The sequence below is a fragment of the Sodiomyces alkalinus genome, assembly GCF_003711515.1.
Source record: "Sodiomyces alkalinus F11 unplaced genomic scaffold SODALscaffold_3, whole genome shotgun sequence".
In the NCBI taxonomy this organism is placed as follows: Eukaryota; Fungi; Ascomycota; class Sordariomycetes; order Glomerellales; family Plectosphaerellaceae; genus Sodiomyces; species Sodiomyces alkalinus.
The window spans coordinates 174,809-196,421 of NW_021167081.1; the positions used below are offsets into that span (position 1 = coordinate 174,809).

Sequence of the window (21,613 nt, forward strand, 5' to 3'; positions counted from 1 at the left end):
TAGACAGGGGAAAGAGGGGTTTGAAGTTTGTAATTATAACTTAATTCATAGTGTAAGATCCTAGAGGTGATTAGTTGTGATAGAGTGTATCGCGGTTATTCACGGGAGATATTCTCTTATATCTATCGTACGATATATTAATTCGATAATTAACTAGCAGCTTTAAGAAGCTTCTATAGGCGTGTAGAATACGAAGACTAAGCTAAAAACTCCAAAGGAAAAATTAGAACCTTTATATAGACTTGCTTGAACGTTAATAAGGGAAGACGTAAGGGGTGGGAGGACTCCGAAAAGACAGGGATACAGGCGAAAATAATACGAAAAAGGAAGAAAAATGGAAACAATTGCCCTAAATGCAAATCCCCCATAATCCGATACCGCCACCAATGCGGCGTTTTGTAACGGACTAACGAAGCAATGCACTACTAGAGGCATGCACGTGACCTAGCTCGGAGGAATTTCTTCTCCATTGACCGAGCTCCTTCCAATAATTCCGTCGTCAAGACAATACCTAACATACCACACCGGGCAGACCTCCCGTCGGAACTACCACCATGCATCCGGCAATTAGGTCGCTCGCCGGCCGGACGAGGCTCGAAGCCCAAAGGGCGAGCCAAACCCTCAACAGCTGCACCATCCGCCCCTTCTCCACGACGCACCTCGCCCAAGCCGACCAGGCCGACGACGGCGGCAGCAGCAGCAACAGCAACAACAGCAGCAGCAGCAGACCAGCCGGCAGCGCCCGAGAGCGGTCCGTCGCCGCGGCCAACAAGATCAGCAGCCTCCTCAGACAGAAATCCGGCGGCGGTGGCAGCGGCAGCGACGGCCGTGCGTCCAACAACTCTTCTTCTTCTTCGCCTTCTTCGCCTTCCTTCAAGAATGCCGCGCCCAACGTGATCGGGCTCAAGAGCGTCCCGCGTGGCCTGGGGACGGGTGCGCGCGGTGGGTTTGCCGGTCGTGGTCGTGGCGGCGGGCCCGGACGCACATCTGCACGCTCCTCGGACGCAAGAGGGGGTCTAGACACAGGAGGACGCGGTCTGGACAACAACATCGGCAACCGGGACAAGGGCGGACCGTCGTTCGCCCGGGCGCCTGCGGGATTCGGTCGCGATAGAATGAGGTCGCCCGGCGGACGGGGCGGGTCCTCCTCCTCCTCCTTCTCCGGAGGCCGCGGACGCGGCGGAGGAAGAGGAGGAGGCAGGGGAGGCGGCGGTCGAGGTGGCGGGCGCCGCGACTTCGGCAAGAAGCAGAACAACGACGAGCTCAACGCCGACGCGACGACCATGCAGGGTATCGCGGAGGAGTATACACGGTTCCTGTTCCCCGAGACCCCGCAGGAACGCCAGTACGTGTTGGACCGCGACCACGGCGCGCGGCTCACGTACAACCCCAGCCTGACGGCCGAGTCGCTGGTCGGGTACGGCCCGGCGGTGGCGGCGGCGAATCCGCGCGCGCGGGAGGAGACGGTGCTGGAGAACCTGCGCGTGTTGGCGGGCGGGGCGCCGTTCTCGACGCAGCCGTCGTCGCTGGCAAGGCACTCGGTGGAGGAAATCTTGTACTCGCGCAAGGGGATGCGGTTTTTTGGTGATATTGCGGAGACGGAGCACGTTACTGCGTGGGCGGCTGGGGAGGAAGGGGCCAAGTTTGTGGAGGAGAAGCAGGCGGAGAAGAAGTACCGGAAGCGGACGGCGCCAGATGTCACGGCGTTGAAGGGTGCGGAGGAGGTGGTGCGCGAGGCGATCGTCAAGCGGGCTATCGTGGGGGAGCATGAGACGCCGGTGTTTGCACCGCCGGGGGATGCAGTTGCCGTTGCGAGGAACTACCATCTCCGGGAGGGGACGCATGGGATGAAGGACTTGGAGAGCTTTGAGGCCAAGTTGAAGACGTTGGTTGCGGCTCCGAAGGCGCGTGGTGGGAAGACTGCGAGGGCTTAGGGAAAGAGGTTTGACGATGGTTCACCGAATGCTGTTGTATAAACGAGACACGGAGGGCAAGTGTCTTTTGTACCATTGTAGAATATAGTCTGTCTGTATGGGGAAAAACACAAATTTCTTTTCTTTTTGTTCTCTTCTTGTTTATTTCCCGGAGAAATCTCCCACTCTTTTCAGTGATTGTGTGTAGTATACAACATTATACAACATAAATACTACCAAGTCTCGATGAGAAGAAGAAAAAAGACTACTTCAACCTCGCCAAAGTCTCCTTCTCCAACGTATCAATCCCCCCCAAAACCTTGGTCTGCACCTTGAGCACCTCGGCATCCGCGCGGCGCTTCAAGTCCGGCACGACCTCCTTCTGCACGAGCCACTTGGCGTGGACCTTCCTCCTCTTCTCGGTGGCCTGGCGCACGCGGTCGCGCCAGATGTGGGTGAGGGCGTGAGCGCGGGCGGCGAGGTCCTCGCGGCGCTCGGGCTCGACGGTGAGGGTCAGCTCGAGGTCGTTGTCGGGCGAGCGCTGCGGCTGCTGGTTGAAGTCGGGCGAGGCCTGGACGGCGTCGACGATGGGTCTCACGTGGGCCTTGTCGTGCACGAGGAGCGAGACGATGCGGCCCTGGCGCGGCACGACTTGGGCCAGCTCGCGGAGCGGGTAGCGCTGACCCGGGTCGTGTTTGGGGTCAGGGGTCACGGGGAGGGCGCCGATGACGTCGGGGTTGAAGCGGCCGCCCGTGGAGAGCTTCTTGAGGGCGTCGCGGTAGTGGGCGTCCAGGGCGGACCAGCGGGTGGTGAGGTCGGTGAGGTCTAGGAGGTCGGCGGGGTTGGGTTTGGGGTGTTTGGCGTCTTCGGCCGGGTCGTCGTGGTGGGTGACCGAGTTGGGGTTGTGGGCTTCTTGCTCGGCCATCTTCTTGGCTTTGAGTTTCTTTTGGAGGGAGGGGGAGGTACGGAATGGTCGGGAGGGGGTTAGGGCCGTCGTTGCTGGTGATGATGGTGCTCGTCGAGGCCTGCTCGAGAGGAGCAGGGCGGGAGAGGAGGACGCTGCTTGAGCTACATATCGGCTGGGATGAGGGTTAATGAGGGATTGTTATACAAGATCAGGTTTGGCTTACCGAGTAGCAGCTTCAACGAGGCCATTGGCCCGGGGGAAGGTCAATCTGGCGGCGCGAATGGTGGTCATGTTGGTTTATGGTGGTTGTAGGGATCGATGGATGAGTTCAGTGGTGGGTCGAACATAAGAATGGGAGAGAGTACTTGTAGGAAGTATCTTGAACGATTCTGCTTGGCAGCCGATGGGCAGCTGGCACACGCTCTGTGATTACATAATTAAATCAACATACGGGGCACCTTACCTGATACGACGTAGACAGAGGTACTGTTAGGGACTCAAGGCCAGTGGTTTCTTCTCAAATAGATTGAACCAGTTGAACAAGGTCGAATGTAAGGATAAAATGGGAAAGAGAAGAAACATAACGAAAAAAAAAGAAGAAAAAAAGAATGAAGTATGCCACAAACGACAAAAATACAGGTTTTGTCTGCATCAGGGATTGAACCTGAGACCTTTTGTGTGCTACACATCAAATGTAAGACAAACGTGATAACCACTACACCATGCAGACAAGAACGCTATCTAGCTCGAGTTCTTGGCCTATGTCGCTAGCACGGGAGAGGGCAGGGACTAGTTGTACGTGTACACCCTACGGATAAACGGTAATACCGGTAATAAGGTACGCTAAATTAAGGTGCTTCCTATCGCGATAAGTCAAAGCTAAGGTACAGACAGGAGGTACAACGTACACGCGCCCAACATAGGTACCTAACTTAAGGTACTCTTCTCCATACACTCAGTACCTTACGTAAACCTTCTCTTATTTTCCTCCCATCACAGAATTGAACGTCATTTCTTCCATTGTCTCCATTCCCTCTCCCACTTCATCCTATCGACCAAGGTCCAACTAACACAATCCACCATGGACGGGGAACTAGACGACGACCTTCTTCGCCAACTTGCTTCTGGCAATTCCATAGATGAGTGAGTTTGTTCTCTTCAGACCGCGCAATCCGACCTCGACCTCAATCTCAACTCAACCTCAACCTCGTCTTCTGGCGGCTTGGGGGAGATTCGCTCATCTTCCACTCTGTCAACATTCCATCTGTCTGCTCAGGCTTCAAATCTAACACCCTCTCCCACAGTACCTGTTGGCCAGCTTTGCTCGACGGTATTCTTGCCACACTTGACAAAGTACGCATCCCTACATTCTCTCTTCCCTCCCTCCTCTAGCGCGTCGCATTCGCATTCTGACCTTCCCCCCGGCACGGCACAGATAGCCCACAATGACTTCCCAATACCCAACCTACCGCCCCCTCGTCAGCCTGTGAACCCACTGGCACCAACCGAACAACAATCCACCTCTCCCATACTCTCTTCTTCCATCGAACCAGTCGCCAGCCAACCTTCATCCTCATCACAAGACGCCGACAAGGAGAACAACCAGCCCCCTACCTCCGCCCCGAAACCCGACTCCGATGCTCCCCCGTCCGATGCCACCGCCACCGCCACCGCCACCACCACCACCCCTCCAGCTACCGCTTCGGCCCCGACATCCTCTGCCGCCCCCGGTACCCTCCCGCCCCAGATCCAGGATATGCTCACCGAGATCAACCAAGTGCTACGGGACAACTTTTCCAAGCATCCGCCTCACACCATCCAGCGTCTGGCCGAGCTGATCCTCGAACCGCGCCGCCACTACCGCCACCTCGCGCCCTACCTGCATGCCGTAGACCGCGTCGTCCACGTCACCTCCGGAAGCAACGTCTACCCCCTCCCGACCGCCCTCCCCGACATGTCCTCCATGAGCCTCCTCTCCAACGGCGTCACCAACCCCGCTGCCGCCATCTCCTGGGGAAATCCCACCACCATCAACACCACCGCCGCCGCCGCTGCCGCCGCCGTAGGCTCCGACGAGGCCCTCGGTGGCGCCCTGCTGACCCCGATCCCCTGGCTCACCCGCCGCCCCAGCCCGCACGCCGACTCGGCCTCTTCCAGTCCCGCGCCTACCCAATCGGCAGGCGACCTCCCTCAGCCTCACCACCAACCTCAACACGCAATTCGCACCGAGTCGACCGAGACCATCGAAGGTCCGAACGGCATGGGCTCCATTGAGACTGTCAGCGTTAGCATCAACGGCAACCCTTCTTCTATGGCCGCCGCTGCCGCTGCCGGTGCTAGTGCTGGTGCTGGTGTTGTTGGTGTTGGTGCTGGCGCTGGCGCTGGCGCTGGCGCTGACAACACGGGTCTGCGCCCCATCACCCAGGGCGAGTTACTGCGACAGGAGCAGCAGCGCGGTGTGGTTCCTGTCAACCAACTGGCGCGCCAAGCGGAAGAAGTCGCCTCTCACCACGCCCAAGCCGCCGCTGCCGCTATCGCCGCTGCGAGACGCGGCGCTTCTGCGGGCGATGCGCACGGTGACGCCGCCGCCGCCGCCGCCACGGATCCCGCTTCTTCGTCGTCCGTGGGAGACCAGACGCGCCGGCCTGGTGACCGAGAGGACGACGACGACGACAAGGGGAACAAGGGCGAGCATGAAGCTGACGTGCCGCACGCCCGCGGGCCGGGGGAGATCGGCGTGAATGACCTCGGCCCGCAGAGTGCAAGCACCATGCGATACGTCGAAGGTGTCGGAGGTCACGCCGTGGAGATGCAGGGCATTGACGTCGAGGCGGCTGTCGGTCGCAAGGCGGACCCGGCGCGGACACCTGCATCTGCGTCTGCCGGAACGGCGGAGCAGGCCGATGAGGCCGATGACGCGGCTGGCGTGGGACGACAGGCGCAAGAGTCGTCTACTGGTCGTGCCGAGGACGATGCCGTTTCCGATGCCGAAAGCGAGACGTCGCAGAAGCGTGAGGCGGGTGAGGAGCTGCAGGGTAGCCCTGTCACGAAGAAGGTTAAAGAAGAGGGCGAGGGCGCTGCGGATGCTCACGGGGACGGGGACGGGGACGGGGATGAAACGATGAAGGAGACGACGGAAGGGGAGACCAAGGCAGAAGCGGAAGCGGAAGCGGAAGCCGAAGACGGCGCATCAGGCGAGACGGTTGTGGGGAGATAGGCGAACCTTCTCCCGGTATGGATGCTGCCGCGACTCTTCAAGGAGGACCGTGATGATGGACGGGAATGAGATGAGCCTCGAGCATGGGGGATGGGCCTTGGAACGAAAACTATTCTCTGCGTATGAGCTTCTAACGACTGGGACCATACCCACGAAAGGGTGGAGGACGGTGTTAATAGGGTAGAATTACGGATCATGCAGGCTTCGGATAACATCGTAGGGTGTCTGCCGCACGTCTTCAGTGCGGGTTCAAACATGCCAGTGCCAGACATGAAATTAGCAGAGCCCTATAAACTCCTGTCTAACCCCCCGATTCCCATTATGCCTGTCGCAAAATTCCAGTTTATGATGAAGAAAAAAAACGAAAGAAAAAATAACGCCCCCCACAACAAACACTAGACAATCCGAGTAATGCTCTCCCGCGAAATCACGCTACACTGCTTATCATCCCTCCTCACCCGGAAAAAACTGTCGCAAAACTCGCTGCAGCGCATGTGCCGCAAGAACTCCTCGTCGTGGGTAATGACGATCAGCTGGAAGTTGCTCTGCGCGCGCCGCGCCTTGATGATGGCGTGCAGGCTCTCGGCCAGCGACTTGATGTTGTCCCGGTCGAGGTTGGTGGTGGGCTCGTCCAAGGCGATGAGGCCGCAGTGGACGCCAAACGACTCGGCCAGCGCCAGCCGGATGATGATGCTGGCCAGCACCTTCTGCCCGGCGGAGCAGCGGCCGCGCATGTCCATCTCGGTGTCCTGCTTGACCATGCACACGCGGTAGTTGTAGGAGCGGCGGCCGGTGGCGGCCTCGTTGTCGGAGCGGATGAGGATGGTGTCGATGTCGGTGCCCTGGTAGGTGCTGCGCCACAGCTCGTCGACGATGCGGTTGACCTCCTCCATCTTGAGGCCGTGGTACTGCATGATGGCCTTGTCCAGCGCCGCGCCGTACCGCCCCAGGTCCTCGATGGCTGCCTTGGTCGTCTCCACCTTGATGTGCGACGCGCGGTACTTGCGCGCCGCGTCCTTGTAGTCCATCTCCCACTCCGCCAGCAGCCGCGCCAGCTCCTCGTCCTTGGTCTTCATCTGGCCCATGACCGACCCGCGCTCCGCCACCAGCCGGCTGTGTTGGTTCTCCAGCCGCCGCGCCTCCTCGCGGAGCTGCTCGTAGTCGTCGCCCGCCTTGTGCGACGCGAGGGACTCCACCTCCCGCCGCAGGCTTTCGAGCTGCCGCCGGTTGGCCCGGTACTTGAGGTTGTTGCCGATGTTCTGCTTCGTGCGGTCCCCGTTGTCCATGTCCTGCCGCAGCTTGTTCGTGCGCAGCGTGAGGTCCGACATGTCCCTCTCCGTCGTCGCGATCGCTTGCTCCAGCCCGCCGATGGCCCGCTCGTTCGCCGCCAGGTTCAACGGCCCGCCCCGCGCCACGTAGTCCTGGATGTCGCTCTCCACCATCTTGAGCTCCGTCACCGACGACGCCACCCTGTCCCGCTCCTCGGCGATGACGTGCTCCTTGGCCCGGCCGCGCTGCAGCGCGTCGTCGCGGACCCCGCGGGCCGTGGAGATTTCCGGCTCGATGCGTTCGAGGTCTTGGTCCGCCTTGTGGATCAGCTCCCGCTGGTGCGCCTGCTCGTCCTTGAGCGTGTGGATCTGGGTTTCGAAGTCCTTCTTCCGCTCGAGCTGGTTCCGGACCGCGCCCAGCTTGTTCCGCAGCTCGCTCTTCTCCAGCTCGAGGCCGTTCAGCTGGTCCTTCAGGCGCTGGCGGTCGGCCGTGAGCTTGGCGACGCAGGTCGTGATCGACCGGATCTGGTCGTTGCACGTCGCCTGGAGCTCGTGGACCTCGTCGGCCGTCCGCCGCGTCGCCGCGCCGGACAACTGCTGCGACATGATCCGCTCGACCAGGGCCTCGGACTCCTTGAGATCCCTGTCGCCCTGGGCGATGTTCATGACCGTCTTGTTCAGCGACTCGACCTCCCTCAGCTTTTCTTCCTCGGCCGCCACCGCCTCGTCGTGTGCCTCCAGCTGTCGGTCGTGCGTTTCGAGCTCGGCCTCCAGCGCTCTGTACTCGTCTTGCAGGCCCGGCAGCTCGGCCACCACCCTCTCGTACGTCTCGTACTGCGTCTTCGCCGACCGCAGCCGGTTCAGACCAGCCTGGGCTTTTTCCAGATCGGCCTTGGCGAGCTCACGCTTGGCCGGGTCGATGCGTTTGGTCAGCCTCTCGACGAATCGCGACTTGGCGACGGCCTGGTTCTCGTCGAACCCCCTCTCGCACATTTTGCACTTGTTCTTCTTCTGCAGGTACTCGTGGCACTGTTGATAATAGTCGGACAGGGCCTCCAAGAGGCTGATGTCGGTGGAATATGTCTCCACATCCTCCTCGTGGATCCTCACTTCCTCGGAATAGTCGTCGATGGTGGCGTCGGCTCGGATCGCCCTCAGCACATCGACGACCTTCTTCTCGCAACGCCCGGATTCGTCCAGTTTCTTCTGGTGCGTTTCCTTGGCCGTCTTGAGCCGGTAGTCGACTTTCTGGCGCTTCTCTCTCGCCTGCTCTCGTCGCTGGCGAGCGTTCGTCGCCGAGTCGCCGTGCCGCCTGAGAACGTCCTGGTATGCCGACTCGAGGGTCTCCGCCGCCCACCCGCCGCCGAGCTGCGCGTCGAGCTTGGCCTTCCACGTGTTGATCAAGGCCTCGAGTTTTCGTTTCCGGTCGGTCAGCTCCTTCTTTCTAAAGTCCAGCTGGGCTCGCTCGGACGCCAGCCTCGTGCACTCCATCAGCTCGCGGGCCAACCTCTCGGCCTCGCTTTCCAGCTGCCAGAGCCTCTCGTTCTCCTTTTCGATTTGCGCGTCAAAGGCCGAGGCCTCGATGGTCTCGCCCGTCTTCCTCAAGCGGGCGTCGACGTCGTCGAACTGGCTGTCCAAGACGGCCAAGGCGCCCTCGTCGACGTCGAGGACGTCGACGTCGTTCTGCAAGACGCTGGTGCGCTTGTCGATGGCGGACATGCGCTGCTTCGCGAAGGCGCGGTTCTGGGTCAGGGTCGACTTGCGGGCTTCGAGGTCGGTGATGACGGCGGTGGCCTGGTCGAGCTCCTTGGCGTTCTCCTTCTGCACGCGGTCCAGGTCGCGCTTCTTGTCGGCCAGCAGCTTCTGTATCCTGTCGTTGAAAGCCTTGATCTGGCCGTCCTTGAGGTCGCCGTCGTAGCCCCGAAAGCCGTGCTGTTCCGCGGCTTCCCGGATCAGCTCGACGCGGGAGGCCAGCTGGCGCTCGTATTTTTCCTTGTCGGACTGGTGCTTCCCGCGGTCGGCCAGCTTGGCGGACAAGTCCTTTCTCGATGTCGCGAGGTGGTGCTGGAGCTCGGCGAACTGCACCCTGTTCTGGCGCTCCTCGGCCTCGTAGCGTGCCATGCGCTCTTCGTACTGGGCGAGGGAGTCCCGCAGACGCTGGTCGTCGTGGTCGTCGTGGTCGTCGAGCAGCTCCTCCAGGCTGGCTTGCAGCTCGGCAACGGCCGACTCGCGGAACTGCAGCTGGTCTTGCTTGGACCGCAGGTCGTTGACGATGTTGAGGAAGCTGTTGGCTTTGATATGGGTATTCCTGATCTTCTCCTCAAGCTCGTCCATCTCGTGGGTGATGGCGGTGCAATGGTCCCTGTCGGCCTCGATGCTCGACTGCAGCTCCAGGGATCGCTTCTCGGCGCGGTCGCCCTTCTCCTTGTTGATCTTGTCTTGCTGCTCGTGGATCTTGAGCTTGGCGAGCTCCTCGCCCTGCTTTTTCCGGAGGACCTTGAGGTTTTCGATGGCCTTGGTGTAGCGCATGGCCTCGAAGATCTGGTCGAACTGCTTCTTGAGGGCGGCGGGTTCGCTCATGGGCCACAGGGACTCGTCCTGGTGGCAGAAGATGACGTAGTCGAGGATGGCAGTGGAGACGCCCAGCTCTTTCGGGATCAGGTCGTCCATCTGGGCCACGCGGGTGGATATCACGGACCGCTCGCCGTTCCGGTTGATGGCCAAGGAACCCTCGAGGGTCTTGAGGGAGCGGGTGGTCTTCTTGACGGTCAACTGCAGGTTCCTGGTGACGACGTACTTGGCGCCGGTGGTGGAGGAGAAGGCGAGCTTGACCTGGGCCAAGACCTCCTTCTCGCCGACGAGCTTGGGGTCGTGGACGAAGGCGCCGCCCTTGGAGTTGGGGGGCTGCTCGCCGGTGGTGGCGTACTTGAGACACTCGATGATGGTGGTCTTTCCCGAGCCGTTGTAGCCGACGATGAGGGTCAGCGGGGTGAAGAACTGCATGGTCTCACGGCCAGATCCGGTCCCGAAGGACCGGATGCCCTGGATGGACAGCTTCTCGATCTTGGACATGGCGGGGGCTACTGTTGCCTTGTCACCTTGTGCGAGGCCGTAGTGCGTAGTCCATGCAAACGAAGTTGCTTTGGTCAGATAATAGATTCACCAAACTATCAGATGGCCAGTGTGTGGGGAGACGGATGGAATATGGATGGTTGAAGGGACAAGTGATAAGTGATCATTACGGATACGCGATGATGACTCTGCCTGGGACGCGTCGGGTTGTGTGTTGGGGTGGGGCTCGGAGCGTGACCTCGTGACTTTTGCCAAGCGAAATGACACTAGGTGTTGATGACTAACCTTCGCTTTGTGTTTTTGCCTTGTACTTTGTATCTTCCGAGGTCTCGGGCACAGTACGAATATAGTGCAGATAGATACTGTAAGTGGCCTGATCCTTGGACCCCGACCCTGATTCTGAGGATTCTCCACTCGATAGGCTTCGGGACCCACACCAGTGGACAGCAGTCCCGGATCATTTGTCCCCGATCAGGGGAGGATCTGCACTGCAGATGGGACATTTCGAGGGCAGCATGGCAATTGCCATGATTTGGTGGGCCCAAGATATGGAATTCCCATACCTAGCTGCGTCCATCGAACCCCCTCAGTTCTACGAAGCATTACGTAGTTACGGATACTTACGTGTACCTAAATAATGCCGTGTACCTGTGTACTCTATCACCGACCTAAGAAGCCTCATCATTGTCATTTCATCCATTTACTAAGGTGGCTAAGCCCGCCCACGTCTTCGTCTTGTCGGGCTTGAAAAACCTCATCGAGACTTGTCCGTCTAGCCTCTAATGGCGCCATCTTACGGGAGTAGGTACGTTGTGTTGTGCTGAGGTATCCGGACCGTTTACTCCGTACTTTCTTTCCCCTGGCTGGCCTACGAATACAAATTACCTTAGTACCTTACCACAAGGTACACCTTATAAAGTACTCGAGTACAAAGTATACCCTATGATGGTATGCTCCACGACCACGCCTTCATTGCACGTCTCGAAGAACCCCTTCAGGGGACCTCCACTTTGACTTGGTTTCTTCCCTGTTGTGCCTGTTCCCTGTTCCCTGTGCCCTGTGCCTTGTGCCTTGTGCCTTGCTTCGCAGTCCTGCCCAGTGCCAGGTTTTTTTTAGGGCCCCCAGTACGAATACATCTACTTGCCGCATACGCAAGTACGTAAGGTAGGTACCTTAGTCGTACATCATTAATAAGTGCCTTACTTCGTATGATGCACGATAGTCAAGCCTGACCAAGGAAAATGAAAACCCGTTGGGTCTACGGGAACGAAGAACGAACCATTTACATCTCCTGTCTCTCCCACTGCCGAGTATCTCCCTCCCCTTCGTCTTTTGTTCTTTTTGTTCTTCTCCAATATTGCAACGCATCGTCCCGTCGTCGGTCTTTTTATACCCTGGGTCCTCTTTTCTTCCCAAGTCTACCTTATTCTAACTTCTTGGGAACCGCGGCTGCCCACCTAAACCTTGACATTCTTCTCTCTTTTCTGTGCGACTCGTTTATTAAAATATAACCTCGACCGTATTGATCATTGTCTTCTACCTCTCCCCTCGGCGCAACCTCGACGCGGGCACTTCACAGATATCGAGTCCAACTCTCTATCCCCACTCCTGCTCGCCAAATGGCCAGCTTGGCCTCCCGTTGGCAGCCGTCTTATTAGCCGGGGAGGTGAAGTGACGTCGATGCCGTGTCGACCGTTCGAGACTCCCCGGAGAAAGGAAAAAAAAAAAAAAAAAAGGACCTACCTTCCGCCAAAGTACCGAAAGTTCGTCCACTACAGGTACGGAGGACAGTCGATCTCCCCGCGATCCCCTATCGCTTTTCTATACCTTAACCGAAAGCGCAAAGGGCTTTTGTGACCATCTCAGTTCAGGGTCCTAAGGGTCCTGCTCCTGCTGCCCCCCCACTAAATCCAAGCAACCCCAGAAGCCTAGAACCCCCCAGATTTCCAGGGACCATTTTGCGTTTTGCGTTTTGCGTTTTGCGTTTTGGTCGTTTGGGTGTTGGTTGTCGCCATGTCTGACGGGCTCCCAACCCCCGTTTCCGACGGAGCGTACCCCTACAGCTTTGAGAGCTTTGATCCGGCCACGCTTGATGCTGTGAGTCCGAGTCCCCGCCCCGTTTTTATTTTCCTTTGAATATCTATTTTGATTTTTATTTTTATTTTCATTTTCATTTTCATTTTCATTTTCCCTTTTTTTTTATTGAATATCTTTGGCTGCTTTCTTTCGTTCATCATATCGTCATCATGCCCTCAATCCATGCATCATGCAACCGCGTCTTTCATGTCGGCCATATTAGTTTGATTTTCCTTTTGTCGTTGTTTTGCCTTTCTTTCTTTCTTCTCCTCTTCCCCACTTCCCTTCTTCTTCTCTTCTTCTGCTTATTTGGCCCCCCATCCTTTTCAGCTCTTCATTTTACCCACCCGACCACAATCAATCTTCATTCCCTCTGCCACATCAACCGGGGACGCGAGGCTTGCCCCTTGCATCGAGTCTCACTGACGATTTCTTATTTCTTCACAGCTAGCAAGCGACCCCACTTTCATGTCGCTACTAGACAACTCCATGTTGGGCGACCTGGACCCGACCCCCATGAACCTTGACGACACAACCGCATCGCATAATGGAGTCATGTCTCCCTTCAATCAGTTCAATCACCATATGAACAACCAGATAGACGACCAGCTCGACAAACAATTCAACAGCCAGCTAATCGGCCAACTCAATACTCAGTTGAGCACGCCTCCTATTTCCACCGGTCCGATCATGTACGATGATGCCGTAGCGGCGGGTGTCCCCCAACAATCCGTGAGCCAACTCACGCCGGCCGCAACCGTATTCAGCGGTACAGGCGATGACAGTACGGTCGGCGGTCCCGGCGCGGGCCCTTCGCCCCAAAGCGGCAGAAACTTCACTCCACAGCCGGCGACGACCACCTCGACAACGACAACAACAACAACAACAATAGCAGCAACAACAGCAGCAACAACAACTGCAACAGCACCAGCAACAAACAACTCCTCGAACCCGTCCGGCGGGAGTACCTTGACCGAGTTCACCAAGAGGCGAAACTGGCCGGCCAAGGTGGTCGAGGAGCTCCGGGACTTCCTACAAATCCTCGACGCCAACGGCCGCATCCGGTTCGTGTCGCCGAGCATCCTAGGGCTAACGGGCTACACGGGGGACGAGATCACGGACAAGTTCATCAAGGACTACGTGCACCCGGACGACGTGGGCGTGTTCGTGGCGGAGCTCAACGAGTCGATCGCGACCGCGAACCCGCTGCGCATCTTCTACCGCTTCCGCAGGAAGGACGGCAGCTACGCCGTCTTCGAGGCCGTCGGCCACGCCCACATCGCGTCGGCCAAGTTCGCGCCCAACCCGCACAACAAGTCCGCCTTCTGCCAGGCCGTCTTCATGATGGCCCGCCCGTACCCGACCAAGAACGCCGCCCTGCTCGACTCGTTCCTCGAGCACAAGATCGAGAACGAGCGGCTACGGCGCCGCATCGCACAGCTGCGCAGGGAGGAGGAGGTGGAGAATGAGGAGTCGCAGAGGCAGTGGATGCTGAGTTGGTCGGGGCGGTCGGATACCTCGACGAGCGTGCCGGGGACGACGAATCCCCGCTCCCCTGCGGCGGCGGCCGCCGCAGCAGTAGCAGGAGCAGGAGCAGCAGCAGCAGCAGCAGGGACAGTGGCGGTACCTCCCCCTCCGGGCTCGGACGGCGCGATGCAGGGGCAGATGCAGGTGCAGGTGCCTATGCAGATGCAGCAGCCGCAGCCGCCGCTGCCGCTGTCCGACGCGGCGGGGTTCAACCCGACGCTGACGCGCGACGCGCTGGAACGCGTGGCCAATAGCCGGCCCGACTCGTTGACGGAGAAGATGGCCCGCTACGAGGGGTCGCACGCCGACACCATCGAGATGCTTACGGGGTTGCGGTACGTCGAGGGCGAGCGGAGCCGGGGGATCACGACGGGGGTGGCCAGCCCGGCGCTGATCAAGGGCGATGCGGGGATCGCGATCCCGGCGGGAAGAGACTTCAGGGCGGGAGATAAGAAGAAGAAGCAGAAGACGGTGGAGGAATACGTTTGCACGGATTGCGGTGGGTTTCTTCCCTTTTTTCCCTTTCTTCCCTTTCTTCTCTCTTTTTCTTTCCTTTTTTTTTTTTTTTTTTTTTTTTTTTTTTTGCCTTCCTCGTCGCCACATTCCAGTCAACCCGTCCTGGACTGACGAGGACGTTTCGACATAGGTACCCTCGATTCCCCCGAATGGCGCAAGGGTCCCAACGGTCCTAAAACGTTATGCAACGCCTGCGGTCTGCGGTGGGCCAAGAAGGAGAAGAAAAACAAGCACAATGGCAATGGCCATGCCACTGGCGAAGCGATGCAACCCGAACCGTCAGGAGTCGGGAATAGCTGAAAGGGAAGAGACGAAAAAAATCGAAACAAACAAAAGCAAAATGGAAAGACAAGGCTGGAGGGGTTGGTTATCTGGTTATCTTGGCATATATACGCAACAAAGGCCCCAGCCGATATACACGAACGGCTGACCTGCCTGCCCGGACTCAATTTTCGAGGGCCATCGCATCACGTCAAGCTCTGCGTCGGAGCCAAAGCGGGACAGCAGCCTGTTACCTTCACGGAGCAACACGCTGATTGTCTGTCGGTCGGCCCAGCAATCCAGGATATCGAAGGTGCTGCGGTTATCCCTCGATTTCTGTTCATGCCGCGGCAGCGAGACATGGGGGATCCGACGCATGCATATATACCTGCACCTAAATCTACGCGGCACAAGGGGGGAGAGATGACAAGGCAACACAGCATGTAGTAGCGAGAGAGCGAGCATGACGATAACAAATTTCGAGCCGAGAGGCAAAACGGAACGAAGACGCAAACCAAACCCGCTTCAATTACTTGGCCTCCCACCCACGCGCTGTCACGTGCTGTCGATGAAGTACGAATACATAAGATACCTAAGGTACGCCACAGGTACCTTAGTCTGTCGTGCCAGGGGGGAGGACGAGGGGTAATGACAGCAAAGCAGATGCGGGGGCAATAAAGGTGATGGGGCTTTGGTGGTAATTACTGAGTACGGTAACACGTACCGTAACACAGACCCCCATGTCCAGCTGAACCACTGCATCGATCGTTGACCCGTGGTTCTGTACGTTGTACAGCACACAATATAAAGAGGCAAGTCCCTTTGTACTTCGTACACGGTACCTGAGGTGTTCGTCCTGCCCGGGGATATGGTGAGGTACCTAGTGGACATGTGGTGGCTGCGCTACCACCGGTCCTGACCAATGACCAATGGCCCTCCACGACGGAGCTTGTACGTTGTACGTTGTAGTGCTCTCTAGCACGACCTTGAGGCGCTGAACGCTTGCTTTTGCGATGCCGGTCCAGCTAGAACGGCCTTGCTAAATGAGGGGAGCTGCGCATGGTTCGATGATAGCTAAACAAATACGGAGAACTGTAAAGTAACCAGCTAAAAAGGGGGACGACCCCTCATTCTCTCCTCGGTCCGTCGTTCATCATCGTCCGTCGTCGTCTTGTCCTGCTCTTCCGCCCTCGCAACCAGCTTTACACAACGAATAGATCCCTCCCAACTCGAACGAAACCTTGACTACGAACCCACCGTTCAATTCAGCATCTCAACCACAGTCACGATGGACAAGCTCTTCAGCACAGCAAAGGACTTTCTCCAGGAACAGACCGACAAGGACGACAACAAGCAGCAGCAGCAGCAGCAGCAGCGTACGTTTTTGCTTCCAGACCCACCCCTGTTCCCTCTCCCCTCTCCCCCCCTGCCTCGTCCTTCTTCCTCCCTTGGCATCGTCATCCCCCGGCTTGGCTTGGGCCAACATGAGATGACGGCCAGTAAAGGCAGCCAGGGTGCAGAGCAACAACCATCACGACGGGACCGACTAATGGGAACATGGGACTTTCCAACACCAATGACTTTGAGAATTACATTATCGACGAGACCTTTTTTCTTCTTCTTTTTTTTTTTTTTTTCTTCCCTCAGAAGGCTGACATGACGATCCTCCTCGTGCCATATAGCCCCCCAACCTCAGGCGCTCCCTGGCGGGAACAGTAAGTTGACACCAACCTCCTCCATCCACTCGCCCCAATCCTGACCCCTCCTACAGAGGGCACCGGAGGCTCGTACCCGATCCCCGGGGGTGACGACGACGATTTCCGCTCCGCCGCCACCGAAGCTGCGCGTCAAGCCGGGTCGCATGGCGACAGGGACCTCTTTTCCAACGTCCTCGGCACGCTAGGCCAGAAGAAGGCCCAGGTCGAGAAGGAAGACGTTGACGAGAATGGTGCGTTTTGTCCTATATATATATATATATATATATATCTCTCTTAAAACAAGGAAAGAAAAGAAAGCAAAGTAACAACCCATCACTGACGTATCAACCCCCGCCCACAGACATCCTCACCATGTACAAGAAATTCGCCGGCGGCGAGGCCGGCGCCAAGGAACAAGCCGACGAAAAGTCCCTCGGCGCCGCCGCCGCCATGCAGGCCCTCAAGCGCTTCAACAGCGGCGAGGTCAAGGGCCAGAAGGACACCCAGGGCGGCTTCCTCGCCCTTGCCATGGCCGAGGGCAGCAAGCTCTTCGACGACAGCGCCAAGGACGGCCGCGTCAAGCAGGGCACCACCAAGGAGGGCGTCATCCAGCAGGCCGGCGAGATGGCCCTCAAGCTCTTCTTCAAGAGCCAGGTCAAGCAGGGCGGTGCCGGCGGGCTGGTCGACATGGCCTCCAAGTTTTTGAAGTGATTTTGCTTGAGGGAGTGAGGGAGTGAGGGAGTGAGGGAGTGAGGGAGTGAGTGAGTGAGTGAGAGAGTTGAATATATAAAGTTTCTTTTTAAACGTTTTAAATATCAAATGTCCGACCCATGGCATATATATACAATTATCCGCCGCATTCATTCCATAATGTAATGCCAAAAAAAAAAAAAAAAGAAACGAAGGGGTATCCGAAAAAATCGCTCCGTCGCCATATCCCATCCCATATCTCATATCCGTGTTTCGTTTGGCCCGGCTTGTCCTCCGAGAACGAAAAGTAATTCTGCGTGCAAGTCTTCGAAAAGCCGCAGAGAAAAGCTTCCTCCCATCTGTATGAAAAGTAGAGTTGAAATATCCCCCCTTTTTGTTCTTTGCCGTCCCCTCATGGTGACATTGTCGCGTCGGTGCTGACGCTCATCATGCTCAAGCTGCTCCTCAACTTCATGCTCTTGACGCTCGTGTTGTAAAGGATGCTGGCATTGTCGCTCTCCACCTTGGACTTCTTGGCCGCCGCCTCGGCCACGTCGACCCAGCCCTCCGGGATGACCCGGCCCCCCGGCACCTTCGTGTTGAGGTAAACCTCCGCCTCGCGTGCAAACTCGAGTAGCTGCTCCTCGCCGCCCCACTCGGCCATGGCGTGCATGCCGATGGGGAGCCGGCGGGTGCCGTTCTTGCTGCCCCCGAAAGCGTTGGCGTAGCCCACCGGTACCGAAACGGCCGGGCACCCGGTCAGGTTGGCGAGGAAGATGTAGATCATGTTGCGGATGGAGGCGTTCACGTCGGTGAAGCCCGCTTCGGCGTCGCCTTCGTCGCGACGCCAGCCGCGGGTAGGCGTGGTCGGGGTCAGGAAGAGGATCCCGGGATACTGCTCGAAGAGGTGGGCGAGGTGGGACATGATGAGCTGGCGGAGGCGGCCGGCGGCGCGGAAGTCGGCCGTCGGGGTCTGCGATGCCACGGCGAGGAAAAGGCGGCTCTGGGCCGAGATGTGGTCGAAGAAGCGTCCCGGTGGGGGGAAGGCCTCGCGCACGTCGTGGTAGGTTTGGGTGATGGTCAGAACGGAGTGGGCGAGCTGACACTCGCGCAGGTACGGGAGGTTGATGTCGAGAACCGAGTAGCCCACGGAGCAGAAGTACGCGAGCGCCTTGTCGCAGTGGGCCACCACTTCCTTGTCGGCCTGCGACCACCACGAGCTGTCGACGGCAAGGACACGACGACGGTTTGCCGTATTTGGATCTAGTGACATCGGAATCGAAGGGGTGAAGAGAGACTGAACGGGGTCGTCGGGGTTCGGCTGGGACATGATGCGGTACGCAATAGTCAGGTCAGCGACGGAAGCAGCCATGGGACCTGTCACACAGCTCGAGTGCTTCATGACCACAGTACGGTGATGGGTGGGTTTCAGGGCGTAGAGGCCGGTGAAGGCAGCGGGGATACGGATGCCGCCTCCTGTGCACATGCATCCGTGTTAGTGGCGCCGAAGCTGCGAACCGTGTTTTGGAGTGCTGGGCTTTCAAACAAGGGACGTACCAGCATCGGTTCCGATGGCAATCGGGACCATTCCACAGCAGACTGCTGATGCACCGCCGGATGAAGAACCACCGGGGTAGTACTTGGGGTTGTGCCAGTTGGTGGGCGTGCCCCAGTTCGGCTGTGTCGAGTGTCTAGTCAGCGTCCGGCCGTTCCATTTCATGTCGTGCAGTGCAGGAGAGAGATGGGATTTGTGTGCGGAAAACGTACATTGCAGCCACAAGTGTCTATAGAAAGGAGGCACAACGTTAGCTTATGATATGGTTTACTTTTGAGAGCGGGGAGTGGGGGAGTCTGGAGGCCAAGGGGTCAAGGGGCCAAGAGACCGAGAGGTCACAGGTAAGGAGGTGAGGAGACTAGAAAACTCACCAGCTCGAAGTTCGTGCATATTATTCTTGCCAACGACAACGGCACCAGCCGCCTCGAGCTTCCTGATAGGCCAGCTTGTCTCCTCGGCGGGCTGGAAGAATTTGAGGCGCGGGTTGTACTTCATGCCGGAGTGCGAGACCCATCCCCTGACATCGATCTCGTCCTTGACGGAGATGGGGACGCCGTCGAGGATGCCGAGAGGTTTGCCGGCAAGCCAGCGCGCGGTGGAGGCCTGAGCGGCGGCGAGTGCGAGAGCCTCCCCGTTGCCATGGCTGGGAACCCAAGCGGTCTCGTACTTGCCCTTGGGGCGCTGGCCGCGGCGGGTCAGGGGCATGAGGGCGGAGACGACCTGGTACGGGGTGACGGTCCCTGAAGCGTAGAGGGCGTGGTAGTCGGCGCAGGTCATGTAGCCGCGCGGAGCGTCGGGGGGCGTCGGGGCGGTGAGCTCGGGCCCAAAGTGGAGCAGGTCAGGCACCGGGGTGCCGTCGCGGAGAGGGATTACATCAGGCTGGGGAGGGTGAAACGGTGTCAGCAGTCAGGACGTCCTCTTCGGAGCTACCTTGCTCTGAAGAGTGCCAGGGCTTCGGTGGCATAGAATTGGTTCATCTGGTCTCACCTGTAGCCTGTACTTGTAGTCCCTGAGTTCGGGGATCTCTCTGATGAGGCCAAACTTGGCGTTGTGCCAAAAGTAGCGGCGGACAAATCCCAAGTTGGCAGCGCTGAAGGCAGTGGAGGTCAGTCCAGAATAATATAAGCATCGAAAGCAATGTTATGTTGGTTTTGGATGACCAAATGTTGAGAACACAAAACGTACAGTTTGCCGGCAACGGTAAGAGCGTGACCGCGGAGAGTGGGATTTTGGTCGTCTTTGGGGGCTTCCTCTGCCTTGGGCTGACGAGGGGCCCGTTGGGCGCCCGGGTAGTTCGCATACCGCCGGTTGGGGGCCATGAGGGCCTGCCTCGTAGGAGGAGATTGGTGATACTCGTTGGGGGCGTTGATCAATTTGACCCCGGGACCGTAGTGGTGGACGGTTTGTGATCGGTCGATTCGGTTCGCTTGCGATAGAACGGACGTTGTGCGAGCCAGGTTTTTTCCGGGGTTATTTGATCGAGGAGGAAAAGCACCGGTATTTGTATGTATTAGTTTCGTACGTTGGTGTGAAAACCTTGGATTTCTTCCTGATTTTCGTCGCTTGACCGTTGGACATTGATGTTGACCAGTAACGAAGGACGAGGTTAGGAAGAAGGCTTGGGAGATCTGTAAGAAAATTCTCCGAACCATGCGACGGCTTCCATGTGGGCGCGGTGAAAGCGGTCCATGTTATCCTTATAGGAAAATGGGGGGCTAGCGAGAGCAAGGGGCGGCAGTGATCTGACCAGGACCGATAGCCAGGACCGATAGATAGGTATTATTGGGAAGCCGTTATGGTATCTTTCTCCTAGCACCTACCTACAGGCTACGCCGGGTCCGAGAACAGACACACGGACCGCCCGCCGTAGAATCGGAGACGACGGTTGGACCGGATAGAACGTGGTGGGCTGAGAGCGGTGGGAGACAGCAACAGGGACAGCGGTGGGTGAAGAGCAGACGCAAGTCCCGAGCGCGGCACCGTGGGATCCCTCTCCCTGCAGCCCCATAGCACGGCCTTCACAGGTTTCCTGCATGTTCTTGTTCTTTCGTCTCACGCGAACGGCGTGGGAATCCTGCCACGCACCCACGCCGCACCCGCACCTCAACTCAACTCAGCCTTTTGTCCTATCGTGGCCCCGCCGGAAAACATGTCACGAGGGGGTCAGATACGACGTCGCCGAGATGAGATGGAGGTCCCAGCAGGCCTAGCTCAAAGAGGTTGACGCAGGAGCCATGTTGGGTAGGCTAGGTACCCATGTTTGGTGATGGCAGGGAGGAGGGATGGACGGACAAGGGTAAACGCTGCCGTTTTGATGCTTCGATGTTTCGATATCTGGATCGATGATCTCCGGTTGAATGGTTGAATGTCTACAACGTAAAGTCAGAGACGGAGATGCTGGAGGGCAAAGAGAAACGCAGGCACACTGGCAGTTGTACTTTGTACAATAGGAGCACGCAGTTTCATGTTTTACAGTTCTCTCACCGTCGGGACATCCGTACCTTACCTACCTTTAAGCAAGGTACACAACTTGCAAACGCAGGAAGGAACGACCAAAAGCACCCACCTAAAAAGAGGGGTGGGGGGTGTGTGATTGGGGGTGGACCCAAAGCTCCAAGAACCATCGAAGCCGGCACTTGCGATTCGTCCACCGCCGTCTAGCAACGGACTATTTCCCACTACACGTGTACACGTACCTTAATTCACTCGAAGCTCGCGGGAGGTTGACGATGTACGTTGTATGAAGTACGGGTACAAAATACGGATGCTTCGTACTTTAAAAGTCGTGGTCGTCCTTGCCTTCATTTCCTATTGCATATTGGGTCGCTTGCTGGAATGAGGGAGAAGGCACAACAGGCTGTCCGTCAGTCCCCTTCTTGCTCTGAGCACTCTCCTACGAAGCACGTCACCTACA

At 57.9% G+C, this 21,613-nt stretch overlaps 7 protein-coding genes and 1 non-coding gene across 8 annotated transcripts; 4 read left to right on the forward strand and 4 right to left on the reverse strand.

The window, feature by feature from the left end:
• Window positions 1–554: 554 nt before the first annotated feature.
• SODALDRAFT_349733 (hypothetical protein) lies at window positions 555–2,050 on the forward strand (the record flags this gene model as incomplete). Its single annotated transcript, XM_028613433.1, has 1 exon — window positions 555–2,050. One exon carries the CDS (start codon window positions 555–557, stop codon window positions 1,932–1,934), a length of 1,380 nt encoding a protein of 459 aa, XP_028467337.1. The 3' UTR covers window positions 1,935–2,050.
• Window positions 2,051–2,178: 128 nt separating this feature from the next.
• On the reverse strand, window positions 2,179–3,111 carry SODALDRAFT_322916 (ribosome recycling factor; the record flags this gene model as incomplete). Its single annotated transcript, XM_028609771.1, has 2 exons — window positions 2,179–2,992; window positions 3,044–3,111. The coding sequence occupies 2 exons, from the start codon at window positions 3,109–3,111 to the stop codon at window positions 2,179–2,181; spliced, it is 882 nt and encodes a 293-aa protein (XP_028467338.1).
• Window positions 3,112–3,463: 352 nt separating this feature from the next.
• SODALDRAFT_t95 lies at window positions 3,464–3,550 on the reverse strand. Its single transcript has one exon. It is a non-coding gene; the product is annotated as a tRNA-Val (tRNA).
• A 307-nt stretch (window positions 3,551–3,857) lies between these two features.
• On the forward strand, window positions 3,858–6,420 carry SODALDRAFT_331650 (hypothetical protein). Its single transcript, XM_028611500.1, has 3 exons — window positions 3,858–3,963; window positions 4,125–4,173; window positions 4,256–6,420. Exons 1-3 carry the CDS (start codon window positions 3,902–3,904, stop codon window positions 6,035–6,037), a joined length of 1,893 nt encoding a protein of 630 aa, XP_028467339.1. The 5' UTR covers window positions 3,858–3,901; the 3' UTR covers window positions 6,038–6,420.
• On the reverse strand, window positions 6,131–10,534 carry SODALDRAFT_331651 (hypothetical protein). The gene has a single exon (XM_028611501.1). It carries the CDS (start codon window positions 10,375–10,377, stop codon window positions 6,433–6,435), a length of 3,945 nt encoding a protein of 1,314 aa, XP_028467340.1. The 5' UTR covers window positions 10,378–10,534; the 3' UTR covers window positions 6,131–6,432.
• A 2,234-nt stretch (window positions 10,535–12,768) lies between these two features.
• SODALDRAFT_132091 (hypothetical protein) lies at window positions 12,769–14,834 on the forward strand. The gene is made up of 2 exons (XM_028606711.1): window positions 12,769–14,479; window positions 14,627–14,834. Exons 1-2 carry the CDS (start codon window positions 12,922–12,924, stop codon window positions 14,794–14,796), a joined length of 1,728 nt encoding a protein of 575 aa, XP_028467341.1. The 5' UTR covers window positions 12,769–12,921; the 3' UTR covers window positions 14,797–14,834.
• A 1,015-nt stretch (window positions 14,835–15,849) lies between these two features.
• SODALDRAFT_331653 (hypothetical protein) lies at window positions 15,850–17,347 on the forward strand. The gene is made up of 4 exons (XM_028611502.1): window positions 15,850–16,133; window positions 16,440–16,472; window positions 16,529–16,705; window positions 16,816–17,347. The coding sequence occupies exons 1-4, from the start codon at window positions 16,046–16,048 to the stop codon at window positions 17,163–17,165; spliced, it is 648 nt and encodes a 215-aa protein (XP_028467342.1). The 5' UTR covers window positions 15,850–16,045; the 3' UTR covers window positions 17,166–17,347.
• Window positions 17,348–17,556: 209 nt separating this feature from the next.
• Window positions 17,557–20,018, reverse strand: SODALDRAFT_322921 (amidase; the record flags this gene model as incomplete). Its single annotated transcript, XM_028609772.1, has 6 exons — window positions 17,557–18,620; window positions 18,702–18,822; window positions 18,912–18,928; window positions 19,071–19,578; window positions 19,687–19,789; window positions 19,885–20,018. The coding sequence occupies 6 exons, from the start codon at window positions 20,016–20,018 to the stop codon at window positions 17,557–17,559; spliced, it is 1,947 nt and encodes a 648-aa protein (XP_028467343.1).
• Between the last annotated feature and the right edge of the window lie 1,595 nt (window positions 20,019–21,613).